This window comes from Oncorhynchus gorbuscha, linkage group LG18 (assembly GCF_021184085.1).
Source record: "Oncorhynchus gorbuscha isolate QuinsamMale2020 ecotype Even-year linkage group LG18, OgorEven_v1.0, whole genome shotgun sequence".
Taxonomy (NCBI): domain Eukaryota; kingdom Metazoa; phylum Chordata; class Actinopteri; order Salmoniformes; family Salmonidae; genus Oncorhynchus; species Oncorhynchus gorbuscha.
In genome coordinates, this window is record NC_060190.1 from 65,497,973 (window position 1) to 65,520,444 (window position 22,472).

At 43.2% G+C, this 22,472-nt stretch overlaps 1 protein-coding gene across 3 annotated transcripts in view; it reads left to right on the forward strand.

Moving 5' to 3' along the window:
- Positions 1-22,472, forward strand: part of LOC124002919 (kazrin-like) — a 295,116-nt gene that overhangs the window by 269,881 nt on the left and 2,763 nt on the right. Inside the window, exons 5-10 of one of the 3 annotated variants that reach the window (XR_006833162.1) lie at positions 5,108-5,305; positions 13,891-14,027; positions 18,246-18,416; positions 19,580-19,760; positions 20,372-20,533; positions 21,272-21,398. Coding sequence is in view for 2 of the 3 variants with exons in the window: in XM_046310756.1 (XP_046166712.1) it covers positions 5,108-5,305; positions 13,891-14,027; positions 18,246-18,416; positions 19,580-19,760; positions 20,372-20,505; positions 21,272-21,445 (995 nt within the window). In the remaining variant the exon portion in view is untranslated. Of the gene's footprint in view, positions 1-5,107; positions 5,306-13,890; positions 14,028-18,245; positions 18,417-19,579; positions 19,761-20,371; positions 20,534-21,271; positions 21,569-22,472 lie in introns of those variants that run through there. The other 2 variants (XM_046310757.1, XM_046310756.1) reach the window with 2 other exon arrangements.

Here is a 22,472-nt window from a genome sequence, read left to right on the forward strand (position 1 = left end):
ACAGTTAGTAGCACATATTTCTATAACAGTACAGATGACTTTAACGGCACAGTTAGTAGCACAGATTACTATAACAGAACAGACTACTTTAACAGTACATTTACATTTACATTTAAGTCATTTAGCAGACGCTCTTATCCAGAGCGACTTACAGTACAGTTAGTAGCACAGATTACTATAACAGTACAGATTACTTTAACAGTACAGTAAGTAGCACAGATTTCTATAACAGTACAGATTACTTTAACAGCACAGTTAGTAGCACAGATTACTATAACAGTACAGATTACTCTAACAGCACAGTTAGTAGCACAGATTACTGTAACAACATAGTTAGTAGCACAGATTACTATAACAGTACAGATTACTATAACAGTACAGTTAGTAGCACAGATTACTATAACAGTACAGTAAGTAGCACAGATTTCTATAACAGTACAGATTACTTTAACAGCACAGTTAGTAGCACAGATTACTATAACAGTACAGTTAGTAGCACAGATTACTATAACAGTACAGTTAGTAGCACAGATTACTATAACAGCATAGTTAGTAGCACAGATTACTATAACAGTACAGTTAGTAGCACAGATTACTATAACAGCACAGTTAGTAGCACAGATTACTATAACAGCATAGTTAGTAGCACAGATTACTATAACAGTACAGTTAGTAGCACAGATTACTTTAACAGCACAGTTAGTAGCACAGATTTCTATAACAGTACAGATTACTTTAACAGCACAGTTAGTAGCACAGATTACTATAACAGTACAGTTAGTAGCACAGATTACTATAACAGTACAGTTAGTAGCACAGATTACTATAACAGTACAGTTAGTAGCACAGATTACTATAACAGCATAGTTAGTAGCACAGATTACTATAACAGTACAGTTAGTAGCACAGATTACTATAACAGCACAGTTAGTAGCACAGATTACTATAACAGCATAGTTAGTAGCACAGATTACTATAACAGTACAGTTAGTAGCACAGATTACTTTAACAGCACAGTTAGTAGCACAGATTTCTATAACAGTACAGATTACTTTAACAGCACAGTTAGTAGCACAGATTACTATAACAGTACAGTTAGTAGCACAGATTACTATAACAGTACAGTTAGTAGCACAGATTACTTTAACAGCACAGTTAGTAGCACAGATTACTATAACAGCATAGTTAGTAGCACAGATTACTATAACAGTACAGATTACTATAACAGTACAGTTAGTAGCACAGATTACTATAACAGTACAGTTAGTAGCACAAATTACTATAACAGCACAGTTAGTGGCACAGATTACTATAACAGCATAGTTAGTAGCACAGATTACTATAACAGTACAGTTAGTAGCACAGATTTCTATAACAGTACAGATTACTTTAACAGCACAGTTAGTAGCACAGATTACTATAACAGTACAGTTAGTAGCACAGATTACTATAACAGCACAGTTAGTAGCTCAGATTACTATAACAGTACAGTTAGTAGCACAGATTACTATAACAGCACAGTAAGTAGCTCAGATTACTATAACAGTATAGTTAGTAGCACAGATTACTATAACAGTACAGTTAGTACCACAGATTACTATAACAGTACATTTAGTATTCTTATTTTCATGTTTTTGTTCTACCTTGTGTTATTTTTTGTACTACATTGATATTGATTACTGCATTGTTGGGTTTGGAACTTGCAAGACACTGTACTGCACCTGACAATAACACTTGAAACTACAACTGCAGTGCATCTGAACAGCACATAACTGCCTGGGATGCATACTTCTACCTGTGTCTGGCTGCTCTGCTCTTCAGAGCTAACAAAGATGGAAGCTGGACTCGCCTGCAAAAAATAAGAAAGCCTGTAGGTAAACAGATGAATAAGCGGATTTAGCCGGCAAGAAGGCTGTGAAAGATTGCTCTCTCCAGGATACTACCTCCTTATGCCATGTACAATACAGAGTTTCTGCCTAGCGCGTCTCTCCACAGCCAGAGTCGACAGTGACCGATGGACTGTCCCTTTCTCTCTTATCTGGGCCTCTGCAGCCCCACGTGGTCTGGCTACAGGCCCTCACACACACAGCTCCCCTACACCCTCATACCGGAGAAGACTTGCCAGTGATGTTTTGAAATATTTATTATCTATCCTTGTGCAACATCACCGAGTGCCAAGTCAATCTCCTGGTTCAGTTACTGTGCACAACCAATGCGTAGCACCTATCTGTGTAATGTACAACAAGTACAGTATGAATGCCAGAACACACTGCGGCTCTCAGGCCTTGTCAATGCCCTTGGATATCTTTGACTAGAGGAAGGATAGTGGCCAAAACTATCTGATTTTTACATGCTGTCTCCCAGGTACCAACCAGCCATGCTCCCTACCTTGCTTAGGGCTGGATGTGTTTGGGCTGCTGATTTCTGCTGTTGGTATAGCTTCTGCCCAGTCATACAAACATTGTGCATTGTTCTGAACCATGATACTGTATATATTCTAGAATCTTTAGTGTGAAAATATAACTCATTATGACAAGTTAATGTCTTTGTTGTGGTGTGCGGCCCGGCCCTGACTGGGGTGAAATAGAAGCTCTATACTAACCTCAGCTAGTCGATTCCTTGTATCTTATGAAATGGAGGCCTTGACTCCTCTGTTCAGTTCAGGATCTTTGTGTTCAGCGTTTCTTGCCTTGGTAAATGTGCTTGTGTATTAGGAGATACTGTGCCAATTACTGTCTTCTGATTCTCTGTGTTGTATCCCTGGTTTCCAGCTCTTGTTTATCGCTTGCTAAGTCCCTTGCTCCCAGAGGACTGTGAAGTAGTTTGTCAGTGGAAAGGCACGGGGCTTGCGTTCCGGATATATATATATTTTATAGAGTCTTATCAAACTACTGTCTCTCACTGGCTCTGCAGCCCTGCCAATTTGTCCTGACACTGTCACTCCTCGTCTACCTCTATCGCTCATCACCCATGGCTTCAGTTTACTGCCTGCTGTGTGTGAGTACTGTTGTGTGTGTGTGTGTGTGTGTGTGTGTGTGTGTGTGTGTGTGTGTGTGTGTGTGTGTGTGTGTGTGTGTGTGTGTGTGTGTGTGTGTGTGTGTGTGTGTGTGTGTGTGTGCGTGTGCGTGTGCGTGGCGTGTGCGTGGCGTGCGTGTACAACGAGTGTGTACTTGTGAATCCCACTGGGCACAGACATCAATTCAACGTCTATTCCACGTTGGTTCAACGTAATTTCATTGGAATGATGTGATTTTTTAAAAATTAAACAGTCGTGTACCCAGTGGGAGGTGTTGCTGTGGGTTTTCTACTCTATATATTGTCATATGCTTCGTACTCACACTGTTTCTTCTCTGCTCCCTTTGTAACCCTGTTACACACCTCCCTCCTCTCCCTTTGTAACCCTGTTACACACCTCCCTCCTCTCCCTTTGTAACCCTGTTACACACCTCCTCTCCCTTTGTAACCCTGTTACACACACCTCCCTCCTCTCCCTTTGTAACCCTGTTACACACATCTCCCTCCTCTCCCTTTGTAACCCTGTTACAAATCAAAATCAAATCAAATCAAATTTATTTATATAGCCCTTCGTACATCAGCTGATATCTCAAAGTGCTGTACAGAAACCCAGCCTAAAACCCCAAACAGCAAACAATGCAGGTGTAAAAGCACGGTGGCTAGGAAAAACTCCCTAGAAAGGCCAAAACCTAGGAAGAAACCTAGAGAGGAACCGGGCTATGTGGGGTGGCCAGTCCTCTTCTGGCTGTGCCGGGTAGAGATTATAACAGAAAATGACCAAGATGTTCAAATGTTCATAAATGACCAGCATGGTCAAATAATAATAAGGCAGAACAGTTGAAACTGGAGCAGCAGCACAGTCAGGTGGACTGGGGACAGCAAGGAGCCATCATGTCAGGTAGTCCTGGGGCACGGTCCTAGGGCTCAGGTCCTCCGAGAGAGAGAAAGAAAGAGAGAATTAGAGAGAGCATATGTGGGTGGCCAGTCCTCTTCTGGCTGTGCCGGGTGGAGATTATAACAGAACGTGGCCAAGATGTTCAAATGTTCATAAATGACCAGCATGGTTGAATAATAGTAAGGCAGAACAGTTGAAACTGGAGCAGGAGCATGGCCAGGTGGACTGGGGACAGCAAGGAGTCCTCATGTCAGGTAGTCCTGGGACATGGTCCTAGGGCCCAGGCCAGTTGAAACTGGAGCAGCAGCATGGCCAGGTGGACTGGGGACAGCAAGGAGTCATCATGTCAGGTAGTCCTGGGGCATGGTTCTAGGGCTCAGGTCCTCCGAGAGAGAGAAAGAAGGAGAGAAGGAGAGAATTAGAGAACGCACACTTAGATTTACACAGGACACCGAATAGGACAGGAGAAGTACTCCAGATAAACAAACTGACCCTAGCCCCCCGACACATAAACTACTGCAGCATAAATACTGGAGGCTGAGACAGGAGGGGTCAGGAGACACTGTGGCCCCATCCGAGGACACCCCCGGACAGGGCCAAACAGGAAGGAGTTACACACACCTCCCTCCTCTCCCTTTGTAACCCTGTTACACACCTCCTCTCCCTTTGTAACCCTGTTACACACACCTCCCTCCTCTCCCTTTGTAACCCTGTTACACACCTCCTCTCCCTTTGTAACCCTGTTACACACACCTCCCTCCTCTCCATTTGTAACCCTGTTACACACCTCCTCTCCCTTTGTAACCCTGTTACACACCTCCCTCCTCTCCCTTCTCAACGTTTTCCTGTTGACTTTCACAACTCTCACCATCCCCCTCACTTATTATCTGTCTGTCTGTATTTCTCCTCTTCCCTTCTCCTTCTCCCTCCTTAATTTTAATTATAAACCTCCATCTCGTTGTCCTTACTCCCTATTTCTCAACTAATCTCTCCCTTACTCTACCTCTCCACTCTTCCTTCCCCACCCCTTCCTCATTATTTCACGTCTCTCCATTCCCAACCTCAGGGGGTTGGGTTAAAAGCACAAAGACACATTTCTGTCGACTGTTAGTAATGGAAAATTAAGTCTCTCTCTCTCTCTCTCTCTCTCTCTCTCTCTCTCTCTCTCTCTCTCTCTCTCTCTCTCTCTCTCTGTAGTGTTGCTGCGTGAGGAGGTGGCCCAGCTGCAGGAAGAGGTGCACCTGTTGCGGCAGATGAAGGACATGTTGAGTAAGGACCTGGAGGAGACCCAGGGCCAGGGAGGCTGCTCCTCCAACCTCCTCTCTGACACTGAGCTCCGCGTGCAGATGGGAGACAAGGAGCAGGAGCTGGACCGTGTCAAGGAGGCCTTACAAGGTCAGGGGGAACCCTGTGGTGCTCACCTCTTACCCTGCTAGTCCTACCCGAGTCCTACCTTTGCTCTCCTACCCTATAGTTCTACCTAACTCCTACCCTTATAGTACTACCTGAGTCCTACCCTCCTATCCTATCCTACTGTCCTACCATAGTCATACCTTACTTTACTACCTTGCTAGTTCTACCTGAGTCCTACCCTACTGTCCTACCCTGCTAGTCCTAGCTGAGTTGTACCATACTTTCCTACCTGAGTCCTACCCTACTGTCCTATGAGTCCTCTTCTACTGTCCTACCTGAGTCATACCCTACTGTCCTACCCTGCTAGTCCTACCTGAGTCCTACCCTACTGTCCTACCTGAGTTATACCCTATTGTCTTACCTGAGTCATACCCTACTGTCCTACCTTGCTATTCCTACCTGAGTCGTACTCTACTGTCCTACCTGAGTAATACCCTAATGTCCGACCTGAGTCATACCCAACTGGTCTAGCTCGATATTCCTACCTGAGTCATACCCTACTGTCCTACCTTGCTATTCCTACCTGAGTCGTACCCTACTCTCCTACCTGAGTCCTACCCTAAGTCCTACCTGAGTTCTTTGCAGAGGCAGTTGCAATGCGTTCTGTGTGGTGCATACGTTGGATTTATCCAACATGTACATCAAATTGTATGTGTAGACTTAACAAAAATATTATCAAAAGGGGAATGTTGCACACATATCCAATAAAACATGTGGATTACATAATGAAATATTTATTATGCAGCATTTATGCAATGATGCTGTTGGTCTTAGAGGCATTACACAGCTGTCTGAGCCCCACCTTAAGCCCCATATGTTTCTGACAGCTCAGTCAAACCAACTTCATCTCGCTAGAGATAATATCAGTTTATCACTCAACACATCGATCGATCAGTCAATCCCTTTAAAAAATGTATCTGACCTAAATGTGTCTGATATGCCCCTTATGTTTTTCAGTGGAGGCTCAGAGGAGGAAGGGGAGGACCAATCTCCTCAGTGAATATCAGAAAAATAATCAGATAAAATGTCAAATGTTATCCTTTTTAGAGAAAACTAAATAAGAACTAAATATATTCACATCATCAAACAATTGATTACAACACACTGTTTTGCAATGAAGGTCTACAGTTGCCTCAGCATAACTCTGTAGGTTAGCATAATGGTGTAGCTGGAGGACAGCTAGCTTCTGTCCTCCTCTGGGTACATTGACTTCAATACAAAACTGAGGAGGCTCATCATGGTTTTCACCCTCTTCCATAGACTTAAACAGTAATTATGACAACTTCCAGAGGACATCCTCCAACCTATCAGAGCTCGTGCAGCATGATATGACATGTTATCCAATGAATCTAGTAGTGAAAGCATACGCTTCAGCTAGCTAGCACTGCAGTGCATAAAATGTAGTGAGTAGTTGACTCAAAGAGAGAAAAATACAACAGTTTGAACTAATACCTTTCACCCAAAATTAAGGAGAAGCTAGAGAGAGAGCTAGCTATATTTAGTATATATTCTTTCCCTTTCACTTTCACTTACTTAGCTAGCATCGAATGCAGCTAGATAGTTTATTCTACTCAAACACTTGGCTCAAACAGAGAGGTGTGCTATGTTAGCTAGCTGACTATAGCTATCCAACACTGGAACTCTTCCAAGTCAAGGTACTGTAAGTTTTTGCTTTTATTATTTTATTGCCACCCGGGCCCACCGGTGTAACTGCTGAACTGCTGGCTGCTGACTGTACACTGTACTGCATGATAGCAGGTTTACTAACACGTTTGTTCTAGTAACGATGTTGACTATGACGTGAAAATTATGTAGGCTGTGTATAGCGTTAGTGCTCATAATATGAAGGTTTGGCTTCAAAGTTTTTTTTTGCCTGGTCACAGACAGCTGATGTGTTGTGCACTGAAGTCCACAAGCGAAAGGGAAAAGGTGAGAGGAGCAGATTGTGTAGATAGATACGAGAAGGGATTATTTATACAATGAGTTGTTTGTATGTGTCTGCTATGAAAGTGAACTGTGTTTGTGTGTGATAAGTAGTGTTGGGGTGTCGACTCCAAAAACCCTGCCGTCGTGCACCACTACTGATCAGGGGTGTATTCATTACCCCAATTCTGTTGAAAAAGATTTCTTAAATGGAAGCAAATGTAACGAAATGTGGATAAACCTACCTGAATTTGTCTAATAGAAACTCTCATTTGCAACTGTTAGACTACTGATTACACCCTAGATCAACTAGATGCTGGCAAGAGTGTGCAAGGTGGTATTGTCACTGTCACTGTCTGTAATCTTGATTACCACAAATTCTCTCAACCTGTTCACCTACATTGGAAACGTACATTCATAGGCTAGGTTGTAGAAACCTCATGATGGGTACAGGGAGAATTTAAGTATCACGTAGTATCCTAAACCTATCGCTGCTACATTGAGCTGGGTGAATGGAATATGAATGTCAGTCATCCAATATACTGTAATAGAAATAAGGTCATGCTCATTAAAACAATCCTCCCTCATCTTAAACAGCACTGACCACCACTGAAGTTTATCTACTGTATGTACTAACTGTGTGTAGTATAGAATTCTTATCTGGCATCTCTTCTTATCTGTCATAATAGTCATGGTGTGTGAGTTAGACATACACTACCGTTCAAAAGTTTGGGTTCACTTAGCCATTTTTTGCTTTTCTTTCTAAAACAAGGGCATCTCTAAGTGACCCCAAACTTTTGAATAGTAGTGTATATAAGTCGATACTTTCTGCCTGATCTGTCCTTCCACAGTGTCAGTAAATAGATCTGTTCATCATTCTACTCAAGTCTAGGCCCAGTTCCTTCAAGGTTGAGCTCCATAAATGGTAGCATACAGGAATTGCTTTAAGATATACAGTGCCTTCGGAAAGTTTTTATTTTATTTTTATTTTACTAGGCAAGTCAGTTAAGAACAAATTCTTATTTTCAATGACAGCCTAGGAACAGTGGGTTAATTTGTACATTGTCAGCTCTGGGATTCGAACTTGCAACCTTCCGGTTAATAGTCCAACGCTCTAACCACTAGGCTACCCTGCCGCCCCAAATGTATTCAAACACCTTAACTTTATTTCACATTTTGTCTTATTCTAAATTTGGTGAAATTGTTTTTTCCCCCATCAATCTACAAACAATACCCCAATAATGACAGAGCAAAAACTGGTTTGTAGAAATGTTTGCTAATTTATTAAAAATGAAAAAATGAAATATCACATTTACATAAGTATTCAGACCCTTTACTCAGTACTTTGTTGAAGCACCTTTGGCAGCGATTACAGCCTTGAGTCTTCTTGGGTATGACGCTACAAGCTTGGCACACCTGTATTTGGGGAGTTTATCAAATTCTTCTCTGCAGATCCTCTCAAGCTCTGTCAGGTTGGATGGGGAGCGTTGCTGCACAGCTATTTTCAGGTCTCTCCAGAGATGTTTGATCGGGTTCAAGTCCGGTCTCTGGCTGGGCCACTCAAGGACATTCAGAAACTTGTTGCGAAGGCACTCATGCGTTGTCTTGGCTGTGTGCTTAGGGTGGTTGTCCAAGACTCGTAGAGTCAAATGTAGTTTGCCACATGCATAGAATACAACAGGTAGACCTTACTGTGAAATGCTTACTTACAAGTCCTTAACCAACAATGCAGTTAAAAAAAGGTTTAGTTTATTTAGTAAATATTTTCTTAAGTAAAAAAAAGGTAACACAATAAAATAACAATAATGAGGCTATATAGAGGGGGTACCTGTACCGAGTCAATGTGCAGGGGTACAGGTTAGTTGAGGTCATTTGTGACTATGCAGAGATAATAAACAGCAAGTAGCAGCAGTGTAAAAACAAAGGGAGGGGTCAATGTAAATAGTCCGGTGGCCATTTGATTAATTGTTCAGCAGTCTTATGGCTTGGGGATAGAAGCTGTTAAGGAGCCTTTTGGACTCCGGTACTGCTTGCCGTGCGGGAGCAGAGAGAACAGTCTATGAGTCTTGGACAATTTTTGGAGACTTCCTCTTACACCGGCTAGTATATAGGTCCTGGATGGCAGAAAACTTGACCCCAGTGATGTACTGGGCCAAACGCACTACCCTCTGTAGCGACCTTATGGTCGGATGCAGAGCAGTTGCCATACCAGGTGGTGATGCAACCGTTCAAGATGCTCTCGATGGTGGAGCTGTATAACTTTTTGATGATCTGGGGACCCATGCCAAATCTATTCAGTCTCCTGAGGGGGAACCAGGATAGTTTGTTGGTGATGTGGTCGTTTCGGTGATCAGGACTACTACCACTGTTGTGACGTCAGCAAACATAATGATGGTGTTGGAGTTGTGCTTGGCCACGCAGTCGTGGTTGAACAGGGAGTACAGAAGGGGACAAAGCACGCACCCCTGAGGGGCCCCCGTGTTGAGGATCAGCGTGGCAGATGTGTTGGTGCCTACCCTTATCACCTGGGGGCAGCCTGTCAGGAAGTCCAGAATTCAGTTGCAGAGGGAAATAATAATAATAATTCAGGTGCAGAGGGAGGTGTTTAGTCCCAGGGTCCTTAGCTTAGTGATGAGCTTTGTGGGCACTATGGTGTTGAACGCTGATCTGTAGTCAATGAACAGCATTCTCACATAGGTATTCCTTTTGTCCTTTTGTTCCTTCTGTATGTAAATCCGAGACACTCCATTTAGTATGATACGTTACATTTCATATGGTATGTAATTAATTTGTGGATGTCCATCACCCATTTCGTATGATATGTTACGAATTACAATTCGTATTATATGTTACGAATTTGCAAAACGTACTATATATTATGAATTTGCAAAACATATGATATGTGACGAATTCTTGCTAGGTGGTTAACGTTAGCTAGTTAGCTAGGCTAGGGGTTAGGGGTCAGGGTTATGGTTAGGGTTATGGGAAGGGTTAGGGTGAGGGTTAGCTAAATGTGTTAGGGAAAGATGCTAAGCAATTGCAAAGTAGCTTAAAAATAGGAAGTAGTTAAACAGTTGCTAATTAGCTAAAATGCTAAAGTTGTCAGTGATGAGATTCAAACTCACAACTGTTGGATTGCTAGACCTTCACATAATACACCCCCCCCCCATCCTACTTTAGTTTTTGCCTTAAATAACCATCTGTCTTGTGCAACCATATCAAACGTACTGTAACAAGCAAGATCAGACACCTCTCATTCCATTTTCCCATTATATCATCATTTTATAGTATTTCAACAATAGTTTAACTTTCACATGTGCCTCTAATTTAACAAATGAATGTACTTTGTATTAATTATTATCGTAACAAATGCACTGATTTGGTGTAATTATATATAGCCTGTTGCATGCATTCACAATAGAAATAATTAATAGGCTCACTCACAATTTCTCACATTTGTGCCATATATTTTCCCCATTCTATGCTTGACAAGCAGTTCCCTTATTTTATTACTTGGCACGGTGCATATATGGCTGTGCATACATTTATGCACACTCTCAAGCAAATGTTCATATTGGGCACGTTTGAGTGGTAAGGCCAAAGTAGCCGACTGTAGACGGAAGTCAACAAGTAGAGGGGCGAGGTATATATGCAAAGACAACAAGTTGAACAACTTCTGCTGTTTCGAGGAAACACGACAATGGCATTCACCTTTGTTAAGTTGATGCTATCAAAATACCACTTCTCCTGCATGTAGCCAAACATGACCAACATGTTCCAAGGAATGAATATCGTGATGATAAGGACATTAGAATCCAGCCCGACCTCTTTCGAACAGTCACAAGACATGTTTTGTATTTTTGCAATGGTTTTCTCAAAATATAACCAGGCAGTGAGTGCACAGGCTACTGGAATGAGAACATAAGAAATATGTGTTTTTGCAGCATATGGGAAATGCTTGGTTGTTTGCCATTACTTCATGCCCTTGTACCTTTCTCATTATTAATTATCCACAAAGATTCTTACTCTATGATAATTGATTGCATGTCAGCATCACTACAGTCTGTTGTGTGTTTATGTACTTCTCAACCTTTATGTTGCTGTTGTCAGTAAGCATGTAAAGAAAATAATTTGATTCAATCACATGAAGGACAAAATACATTGTACCGAAAAGTATTAGACTATACACTGAGTGTACAAAACATTAGGAACACCTGCTCTTTCCATGACATAGACTGACCAGGTGAAAGCTATGATCCCTTATTGATGTCACCTGTTAAATCCACTTCAATCAATGCAGATGAAGGAGGAGGAGACAGGTTAAATAAATATTTTTAAGCCTTGAGACAATTGAAACATGGATTGTGTATGTGTGCCCCCCAAAGGACATCCAGACAACCGGACATATCTGTGGGAAGCATTGGATTCAATGTGGGCCACCATCCCTGTGGAATGCTTTCAACACTGTAAAGAGTCCATTCCCCATGAATTGAGGCTGTTCTGAGGGCAAAAGGGTGTGCAACTCAATATTAAAAAGGTGTTCCTAATGTTTTGTACACTCAAATAAGTTACTGGGTAAACAATATGCCTAACAGTCAAATACACTTAGCAATGTACTTGCTCATTAAGGGCTGGTTTCCCAGACACAGATTAAGCCTCTAAAATGTATTTGATAATATCTAATGATAAGTGAGCATGTAGTGTCTTTTGCGTCCAAAAAAACCCAGAAAAAGGTTGTCTCCCTTAATGCTTTGGTTCTGACTTTTCAATTGATTGCAGTTGAGTCTACATTTTTTTATATCCATAATGCAACACACTTTGAAAGGCGCTGGCCAATGTTGGTCAACATCTTTAAAAAAGTGATCTGCTCGAATGCGCCCAAAGATACATAATACACTTTAAATAGAAATTATCCGATGCATGGTTTACAGACAGATTTGTGCCTACGCATGATTGATAAACGAGGCACCTGGTCTGCCCTTGGAAGCCTACTGTATGTAAATAGGATCACCAGAATAGCCCAAATGAAATTAAATGTCTGTTTTGGGCTCTAAAATGTGTTTATTATGATCAAGTTCAATTCCCATTCTGAAGTATTTTAAAGTTGCTACAAATCGAGATATTTAATTAAATAGTGAGTCATTCTGACTACATGTGTCATCACACAGGACCATGTGCTGGCACATACCAATCACAGGCTGGCAGGCTACGAGGAGGTTCCTGGTTGACTCTCTCAGGCAGGATGAAAACGACGACATCGACCATGATCGTTTGCCATTTTTTTTTTGTGCCATTCAGCCCCATTCAGCAATATAACGCGCTTCAAATTCAAATACTTCCCGCTTCATGAGGCATTGGTAGTTTTCGATAGGAATACGTGGATGACGTCTGTGCTATCATTAGCTACTGGTTTTAATGTGTTAAACCCCATCCCCTGCTAAGGCAGACTGGCTGTGTGTAGAATGCCGGCACCCACGGCACATAAAGAAGACAAACCAATCACTTCTGTTTCATCTCTCAACCTCCCCCATCTATCCCTCCTTCTCTCCTCTCTCTTCCGATCAGGGAGTAACAGGTGGCAGGCAGCGTTCTCATTACTGTAGCGCTCTCTGGTGTAACTATTGAAGAACAGGTTTGAGTGTTGATTGAGGAGACACAACATTGGGAATGCTTAAGCTCAATGAATGACGGTTACGGTTATGGAGAGGACAGCTTCTCCTTTTTCCTGGTAGAAGGATTCAGGAATACTTTGCTATCATGACTCACAATCTTAGTCTGCCTGTCGAGGCTTCACTATTTTGATATCTTCTTAATACGGGTTATTATTTGTGGTCTCACATCCTCTCAATTCAGGTTATTATGTATGGTCTCATAACCTCTCAATACAGGTTAGGAGTTATGGTCTCTTATACAGAAAAGAAAACCTTGACCCTGGAAGTTGGCTGTTTTAAACATGCTGCCTGTGTAGCCAATGCCACTATGCCAAGCTGTCTTTGGGAGAAAATTAGTGAACATAGTGCCCACATCAGTCTGTGTGGTTACGTGTTTTGAATGACTAAGTGCCTCTCTACCACTTACCTTCTTAGATCCTTACATAATTTACTCTGTGGTGCTTCTTTGGCATCAGTGGTGGAAAAAGTAGCCAATTGTCATACTTGAGTAAAAGTAAAGATACTTTAATAGAAAATGACTCAAGTAAAAGTCAGTAACCCAATAAGATACTACTTGAGTATCAAAAGTACATGTTGATAAGTGTGTGAATCGGACCATTTTCCTGTCCTGCTAAGCATTCAAAATGTAACGAGTACTTTAGGGTGTCAAGGAAAATGTATGAAGTAAAAAGTACATTATTTTCTTTAGGAATGTAGTGAAGTAAAAGTCAAAGTTGTCAAAACTGTTAATAGTAAAGTAAAATAAGATACCCCAAAAAACGATTTATGCACTACTTTAAAGTATTTTTACTTAAGTACTTTACACCACTGTTTGGGATAACAATGTTGCTCTTCCTAGGATTTTACAATAAGCCACAGAGTGTGTGTTTGTGTGCGTGTGTGTGCATGTGCGTGTGCGTGTGTGTGCTTGTGTGTGTGCGTGTGTGTGTGTGTGTGCGTGTGCGCGTGTGCGTGTGTGTGTGTGTGTCACAGCTATGAAGTCTGACCGTAAGCGTCTGAAGGTGGACAAGGCAGACCTGGTGAACCAGATGCAGCAGCTGTACACCACACTGGAGAGCCGGGAGGACCAGCTCCGAGACTTCATACGCAACTACGACCAGCACAGAAAGGTACACTCACATTTACGCTCAACTACGACCAGCACAGAAAGGTACCCTCACATTTACGCTCAACTACGACCAGCACAGAAAGGTACACTCACATTTACGCTCAACTACGACCAGCACAGAAAGGTACCCTCACATTTACGCTCAACTACGACCAGCACAGAAAGGTACAGTCACATTTACGCTCAACTACGACCAGCACAGAAAGGTACACTCACATTTACGCTCAACTACGACAAGCACAAAAAGGTACCCTCACATTTATGCTCAACTACGACCAGCACATAAAGGTACCCTCACATTTACGCTCAACTATGACCAGCACAGAAAGGTACAGTCACATTTACGCTCAACTATGACCAGCACAGAAATGTACAGTGCACTCAACTACGACCAGCACAGAAGGGTACAGTCACATTTACGCTCAACTGCGACCAGCACAGAAATGTACAGTGCACTCAACTACGACCAGCACAGAAAGGTACAGTCACATTTACGCTCAACTACGACCAGCACAGAAACGTACCCTCACATTTACGCTCAACTACGACCAGCACAGAAAGGTACAGTCACATTTTCACTCAACTACGACCAGCACAGAAAGGTACACTCACATTTACGCTCAACTACGACCAGCACAGAAAGGTACACTCAAATCTATGCTCAACTACGACCAGCTCAGAAAGGTACAGTGCACTCAACTACGACCAGCACAGAAAGGTACCCTCACATTTACGCTCAACTATGACCAGCACAGAAAGGTACCCTCACATTTATGCACAACTATGACCAGCACAGAAAGGTACCCTCACATTTATGCGCAACTACGACCAGCACAGAAAGGTACAGTCACATTTGCGCTCAACTACGACCAGCACCGAAAGGTACAGTCACATTTACGCTCAACTACGACCAGCACAGAAAGGTACAGTGCACTCAACTACGACCAGCACAGAAAGGTACCCTCACATTTACGCTCAACTACAACCAGCACAGAAAGGTACAGTGCAATCAACTACGACCAGCACAGAAAGGTACCCTCACATTTACGCTCAACTACGACCAGCACAGAAAGGTACACTCACATTTACACTCAACTACGACCAGCACAGAAAGGTACAGTCACATTTACGTTCAACTACGACCAGCACAGAAGGGTACAGTGCACTCAACTACGACCAGCACAGAAAGGTACCCTCACATTTACACTCAACTACAACCAGCACAGAAAGGTACAGTGCACTCAACTACGACCAGCACAGAAAGGTACCCTCACATTTACGCTCAACTACGACCAGCACAGAAAGGTACCCTCACATTTACGCTCAACTACGACCAGCACAGAAAGGTACAGTGCACTCAACTACGACCAGCACAGAAAGGTACCCTCACATTTACGCTCAACTATGACCAGCACAGAAAGGTACACTCACATTTACACTCAACTACGACCAGCACAGAAAGGTACAGTGCACTCAACTACGACCAGCACAGAAAGGTACCCTCACATTTACGCTCAACTACGACCAGCACAGAAAGGTACAGTCACATTTACGCTCAACTACGACAAGCACAGAAAGGTACACTCACATTTACGCTCAACTACGACCAGCACATAAAGGTACCCTCACATTTATGCTCAACTACGACCAGCACAGAAAGGTACCCTCACATTTACGCTCAACTACGACCAGCACAGAAAGGTACCGTCACATTTACGCTCAACTGCGACCAGCACAGAAAGGTACAGTGCACTCAACTACGACCAGCACAGAAAGGTACAGTCACATTTACACTCAACTACGACCAGCACAGAAAGGTACATGGCACTCAACTACGACCAGCACAGAAAGGTACACTCACATTTACTTTCAACTACGACCAGCACAGAAATGTACACTCACATTTACACTCAACTACAGTGACCAGCACAGAAAGGTACACTCACATTTACGCTCAACTACAACCAGCACAGAAAGGTACCCTCAGGACACTCACATTTACGCTCAACTACGACCAGCACAGAAAGGTACAGTCACATTTACGCTCAACTACGACCAGCACCGAAAGGTACAGTCACATTTACGCTCAACTACGACCAGCACAGAAAGGTACATGGCACTCAACTACGACCAGCACAGAAAGGTACACTCACATTTACGTGCTCAACTACGACCAGCACCGGAAGGTACACTCACATTTACGCTCAACTACGACCAGCACAGAAAGGTACAGTCACATTTACGCTCAACTACGACCAGCACAGAAAGGTACAGTCACATTTACGCTCAACTACAACCAGCACAGAATGGTACACTCATATTTACGCTCAACTACGACCAGCACAGAAAGGTACAGTGCACTCAACTACGACCAGCACAGAAAGGTACCCTCACATTTACGCTCAACTACGACCAGCACAGAAAGGTACCCTCACATTTACGCTCAACTACGACCAGCACAGAAAGGTACAGTGCACTCAACTACGACCAGCACAGAAAGGTACCCTCACATTTACGCTCAACTATGACCAGCACAGAAAGGTACACTCACATTTACACTCAACTACGACCAGCACAGAAAGGTACAGTGCACTCAACTACGACCAGCACAGAAAGGTACCCTCACATTTACGCTCAACTACGACCAGCACAGAAAGGTACAGTCACATTTACGCTCAACTACGACAAGCACAGAAAGGTACACTCACATTTACGCTCAACTACGACCAGCACATAAAGGTACCCTCACATTTATGCTCAACTACGACCAGCACAGAAAGGTACCCTCACATTTACGCTCAACTACGACCAGCACAGAAAGGTACCGTCACATTTACGCTCAACTGCGACCAGCACAGAAAGGTACAGTGCACTCAACTACGACCAGCACAGAAAGGTACAGTCACATTTACACTCAACTACGACCAGCACAGAAAGGTACATGGCACTCAACTACGACCAGCACAGAAAGGTACACTCACATTTACGCTCAACTACGACCAGCACAGAAATGTACACTCACATTTACACTCAACTACGACCAGCACAGAAAGGTACACTCACATTTACGCTCAACTACAACCAGCACAGAAAGGTACACTCACATTTACGCTCAACTACGACCAGCACAGAAAGGTACAGTCACATTTACGCTCAACTACGACCAGCACCGAAAGGTACAGTCACATTTACGCTCAACTACGACCAGCAAAGAGAGGTACATGGCACTCAACTACGACCAGCACAGAAAGGTACACTCACATTTACGCTCAACTACGACCAGCACCGAAAGGTACACTCACATTTACGCTCAACTACGACCAGCACAGAAAGGTACAGTCACATTTACGCTCAACTACGACCAGCACAGAAAGGTACAGTCACATTTACGCTCAACTACAACCAGCACAGAATGGTACACTCATATTTACGCTCAACTACGACCAGCACAGAAAGGTACAGTCACATTTACGCTCAACTACGACCAGCACAGAAAGGTACAGTCACATTTACGCTCAACTACAACCAGCACAGAAAGGTACCCTCACTTTTACGCTCAATTTCGACCAGCAGCGGTGGGAAAAGTAGCCAATTGTAATACTTCAGTGAAAGTAAATATACCTTAATAGAAAATAAATAATAAAAGTCACCCAGTAGAATACTACTTGAGTAAAAGTCTAAAAGTATTTGGTTTAAAATATACTTAATTTTCTTGTTTTTATTTATTTACCGATAGCCAGGGGCACACTCCAACACTCAGACATAATTTACAAACAAAGCATGTGTGTTTAGTGAGTCCACCAGATCAGAGGCAGTAGGGATGACCAGGGATACTCTCTTGATAAGTGTGTGAATTGGACCATTGTTCTGTCTTGCTTCAAAATGTCACAATTACTTTTGGGTGTCAGGAAACATGTTTGGAGTAAAAAGTACATTTATTTTCTTTAGGAATGTGGTGAATTAAAAGTTGTAAAAAATATAAATAGTGAAGTAAAGTACAGATACCCCCAAAAACCACTCACATTTATGCTCAACTATGACCAGCACCAAAATGTACACTACATCCATTATCCACTGTTTGAAGCCAGATAGTCTCCAAACAGTTTGAAATAGGATAACTAACACACCAGGGCTTCATTGAGCAGTCATGTGCTCACACACTGGTTTGTGGCAATGCTGGGAGTGTGAAGATTGACAGTATCTGTGTTATGTCCTGTAGGAGAGTGAGGATGCAGTGAAGGCCCTGGCTAAGGAGAAGGACATGCTGGAGAGGGAGAAATGGGATCTGAGGAGGCAGACCAAAGAGGCCACAGAGCAGGCCTGCATCCTGCGCTCTCACATGGACATTAAGGAGAACCGCATCAAAGAGCTGGAGGCTGAACTCACCATGGTGAGACTCACACACACGCACACTGATACACACACACACGAGCACATGCACACACCCACACCAATATGCACTGACATACACAGGTTTAGCTCTGAATCGGAATTCCTGCATTTTCTGCCTTGTTAAGGTACCCTTTAGAGTCTGTTGTCTTGCCTGACTGACAGATGGACTCATTATTCAGTCCATGTCCTTAATTCCTCCCCACTGCCAGACAACAGCAGTCAGCCAACAACAGCCAGCCAGCCAACAGCAGTCAGCCAACAACAGCCAGCCAGCCACTCCTCTAAGTCCTCACTACACTCAGCAGCAGTAGCTGATAAGATTTCTCAGAGCTAGAATAGCTCTGTCTCTGTCAAGTGCTCACAGCTAGAGAATTATGCTAACCTTGATGGAATGATCTGTCCCATCTAATCCCACACACATTTCAACATACCCTGCAATTCCAAACATGTGCCTACACTTATAGGTGTATCAGTGCTCCTATGTGTATACACACTGAGTGTACAAAACATTCAGAACACCTTCATAATATTGAGTTACAGCCCTTTTTGCCCTCAGAAGAACCTCAATTCAACAGGTTATGGACTCTACAAGGTGTCGAAAGCATTCCATAGGGATGCTGGCACATGTTGACTCCAATGCTTCCCACAGTTGTGTCAAGTTGGCTGGATGTCCTTTGGGTGGTGGACCATTCTTGATTAACACGGGAAACTGGTGAGCGTAAAAAACCCAGCAGCGTTACAGTTCTTTACCCAAACCAGTTCGGCACCTACTGGCACCTACTCTCATACCCCGTTCAAAGGCACTTAAATATTTTGTCTTGCCCATTCCCCCTCTGAATGGCACACATACACAACCCATGTCTCAATTGTCTCAAGGCTTAAATTCTTCTAACCTGTATCTTCCCTTCATCTGCACTGATTGAAGTGAATTTAACATGTGACATCAATCAGGGATCATAGCTTTCATCTGGATTCACGTGGTCAGTTTATGTCATAGAAAGAGCAGCAAAGAGCAGGTCTATGTAATGGAAAGAGCAGGTGTTTGTACACTCAGTGTATGTGTGTATGGTGCATCAGTGCATACATGCCTCTAAGCATGTACTGTATGTGCGTGTGTCTGTACCACTGTATCCTACCTCCCTGTGTGTGTATTTATGGCAGGCAAAACAGTCCCTGGCCACGCTGACTAAGGACGTGCCGAAACGCCAGTCCCTGGCCACGCCCTCAGAGCCGGTGGTGAACGGCAGTCAGGAGTGGGCGATGCAGGGAGACCTGCCCCTCACCGCTGCCATCCGCCAGAGCCAACAGACCCTCTACCACGGACACACTGTGGACCGCCAGGGTAGGCAGTGGTGTAAAGTACTTAAGTAAAAATACTTTAAAGTATTACTTAAGTTGTTTTTTGGGGTATCTGTACTGTACTATTTATACTTTTGACAAATTTTACTTTTACTTCACTGCATTCTGAAACAAAATAATGTACATTTTACTCCATAAATTGTCCTTGACACCCAAAAGAACTCATTACATTTTGAGTGCTTAGCAGGACAGGAAAATGGTCCAATTCGTGCACTGATCAAGAGAACATCCCTGGTCATGGACTCACGAAACACACATGCTTCCTGTGTAAATGTTGGCTGGATGTTGGAGTGTGCCCCTAGCTATCCGTAAAAAAAAAAAAAATTGTGCCGTCTGATTCGCTTAATATAAGGAATTTGAAATTATTTATACTTTTACTTTTGATACTTAAGTATATTCTAAAACAAATACTTTTAGTATTTTACATTTTAAGTATGGATGGTCCTGGTTACCGAACCTACCTGGAGTTGCAAGCGCCATTGCTCTGTCAACTGAGCTACAGAGGACCACTCTCTCGCACACACACACGCAAACAGCACAACCATTACAGTGGCTCAGTGTGAGGTGACTAATGTGCGTGTCTCTCCTCTCCAGCGGTGGTCAGGGTCAGTCCCTGTCACTCCCGCCAGCCCTCTACCATCTCGGACGCGTCGGCGGCTGACGGGGATCGGTCGTCCACCCCCAGTGACATCAACTCCCCCCGCCACCGGACACACTCCCTCTGCAATGTAAGAGCTTCCTGGCCTCCCCAACCAAGTAATCACACCTCTGCAATTCTCTAGAAGTACCTTTACCACTCTTTGTTCTGTCTGTCTGTTTGTCTGTCTTTACCTGCTCTTTCAGGTGGTTTGGTTCCGTTGCAGTATTGTCTGTTTGTGTGTCTTTACCTGCTCTTTCAGTTGGTTTGGTTCCGTTGCAGTATTGTCTGTTTGTCTGTCTTTACCTGCTCTTTCAGGTGGTTTGGTTCCGTTGCAGTATTGTCTGTTTGGCTGTCTTTACCTGCTCTTTCAGGTGGTTTGGTTCCGTTGCAGTATTGTCTGTTTGTCTGTCTTTACCTGCTCTTTCAGGTGGTTTGGTTCCGTTGCAGTATTGTCTATTTGGCTGTCTTTACCTGCTCTTTCAGTTGGTTTGGTTCCGTTGCGGTATTGTCTATTTGTCTGTCTTTACCTGCTCTTTCAGTTGGTTTGGTTCCGTTGCAGTATTGTCTATTTGTCTGTCTTTACCTGCTCTTTCAGGTGGTTTGGTTCCATTGCAGTATTGTCTGTTTGTGTGTCTTTACCTGCTCTTTCAGTTGGTTTGGTTCCGTTGCAGTATTGGTTATTGTAGTTCTGTGATTGAATCTGAAAGTCGTTTGAGTGAGAATCTCCTGTTTCATTGACTAACCCGAATGTCTGTCTGTCCTCTGCACTCTCTCTCTCTCTGTCCTACTCCCCTCTGCCCCTTTCACTCTCTTTCCTCTCTCCCTCCGACTGCCCTCTCCTTCCTCTGGCCTAGTCTATGGAGGACCTGGAGGACCAGAAGCGTAAGACTAAGAAGAAGGAGAAGATGTGTCTGGGCTCCCTCTCCCGGGTGTTTGCTCGGGGAAAGCAGCGCAAGTCAATGGACCCGGGCCTGTTTGATGGTACATCCATCCCTGATTATTACATAGAGGAGGATGCCGACTGGTGATGGTGTGTGTGGATTATGTGTGGTTGTGTGCATGCGGATGTGCGTGTCTGTCTCCGTCTCTCTCTGTGCGTGTGTGTGCGTGTGCGTGTGCGTGTGCGTGTGCGTGTGCGCGTGCGCGTGTGCGTGCGTGCGTGCGTGCGTGCGTGCGTGCGTGCGTGCGTGCGTGCGTGCGTGCGTGTGTGTGTGTGTGTGTGTGTGTGTGTGTGTGTGTGTGTGTGTGTGTGTGTGTGTGTGTGTGTGTGTTTGTTTGTTTGTTTGTTTGTTTGTTTGTTTGACCATGTGCATGCTTGTGGGTGTGTTGCCGTATGTGCCCAAAAGAAAAACCTGAGACAACTGCTGCCCCCAGAAAATGTATATTATCCTCAAAAATGTATGTATGTAAATTAAATATATATTTATAGATGTACATGTATGCATATGTATATATGTTTACATGCATATAAATATATACATGAGATAATTATGTGTGGACATGTTCATGCTGTGTAATATTTTATTTATCTTAATATTTATGTGTTTTTTATAACTGGAGACATGAAGGACTGATGTGAATATGTTAATAGTAGTAAATCGGCACCTAGTGTTTGTAAATGTCTTTTGTCTGATAACTGTTTTATTTTATAGTTGCTTTTATCATACTTTTTTATTTACAATTTTCCCATCCCCAGTCTTAGTTGGCCAATTCTTTATATTCTCATGAAGATATGAATGAGGAATACCCTCCCCTCCACATTGTGAATGGAGAATAAGTATATATTATACACACTAGTATAACCCATGACGTTATCTACGAACAGAAGAACACTGGACCCGTGGTATCATTTAGTGCTCAACATTGAAGTCTATGGAACGACCATGTTTCTTATAGTGAAACTGAAAGAAAATGATAAAAATATGACAATCAGAAGGACATTTGATATTCCGGTTAACAATGGACCAGAAACATCCCACTGTACAGCTACAGTAAGGAGTTTTTGACACTGTAGTGTAGAACAAGTGAAACTGCTACAGCTGGGGGGAGAAGGCA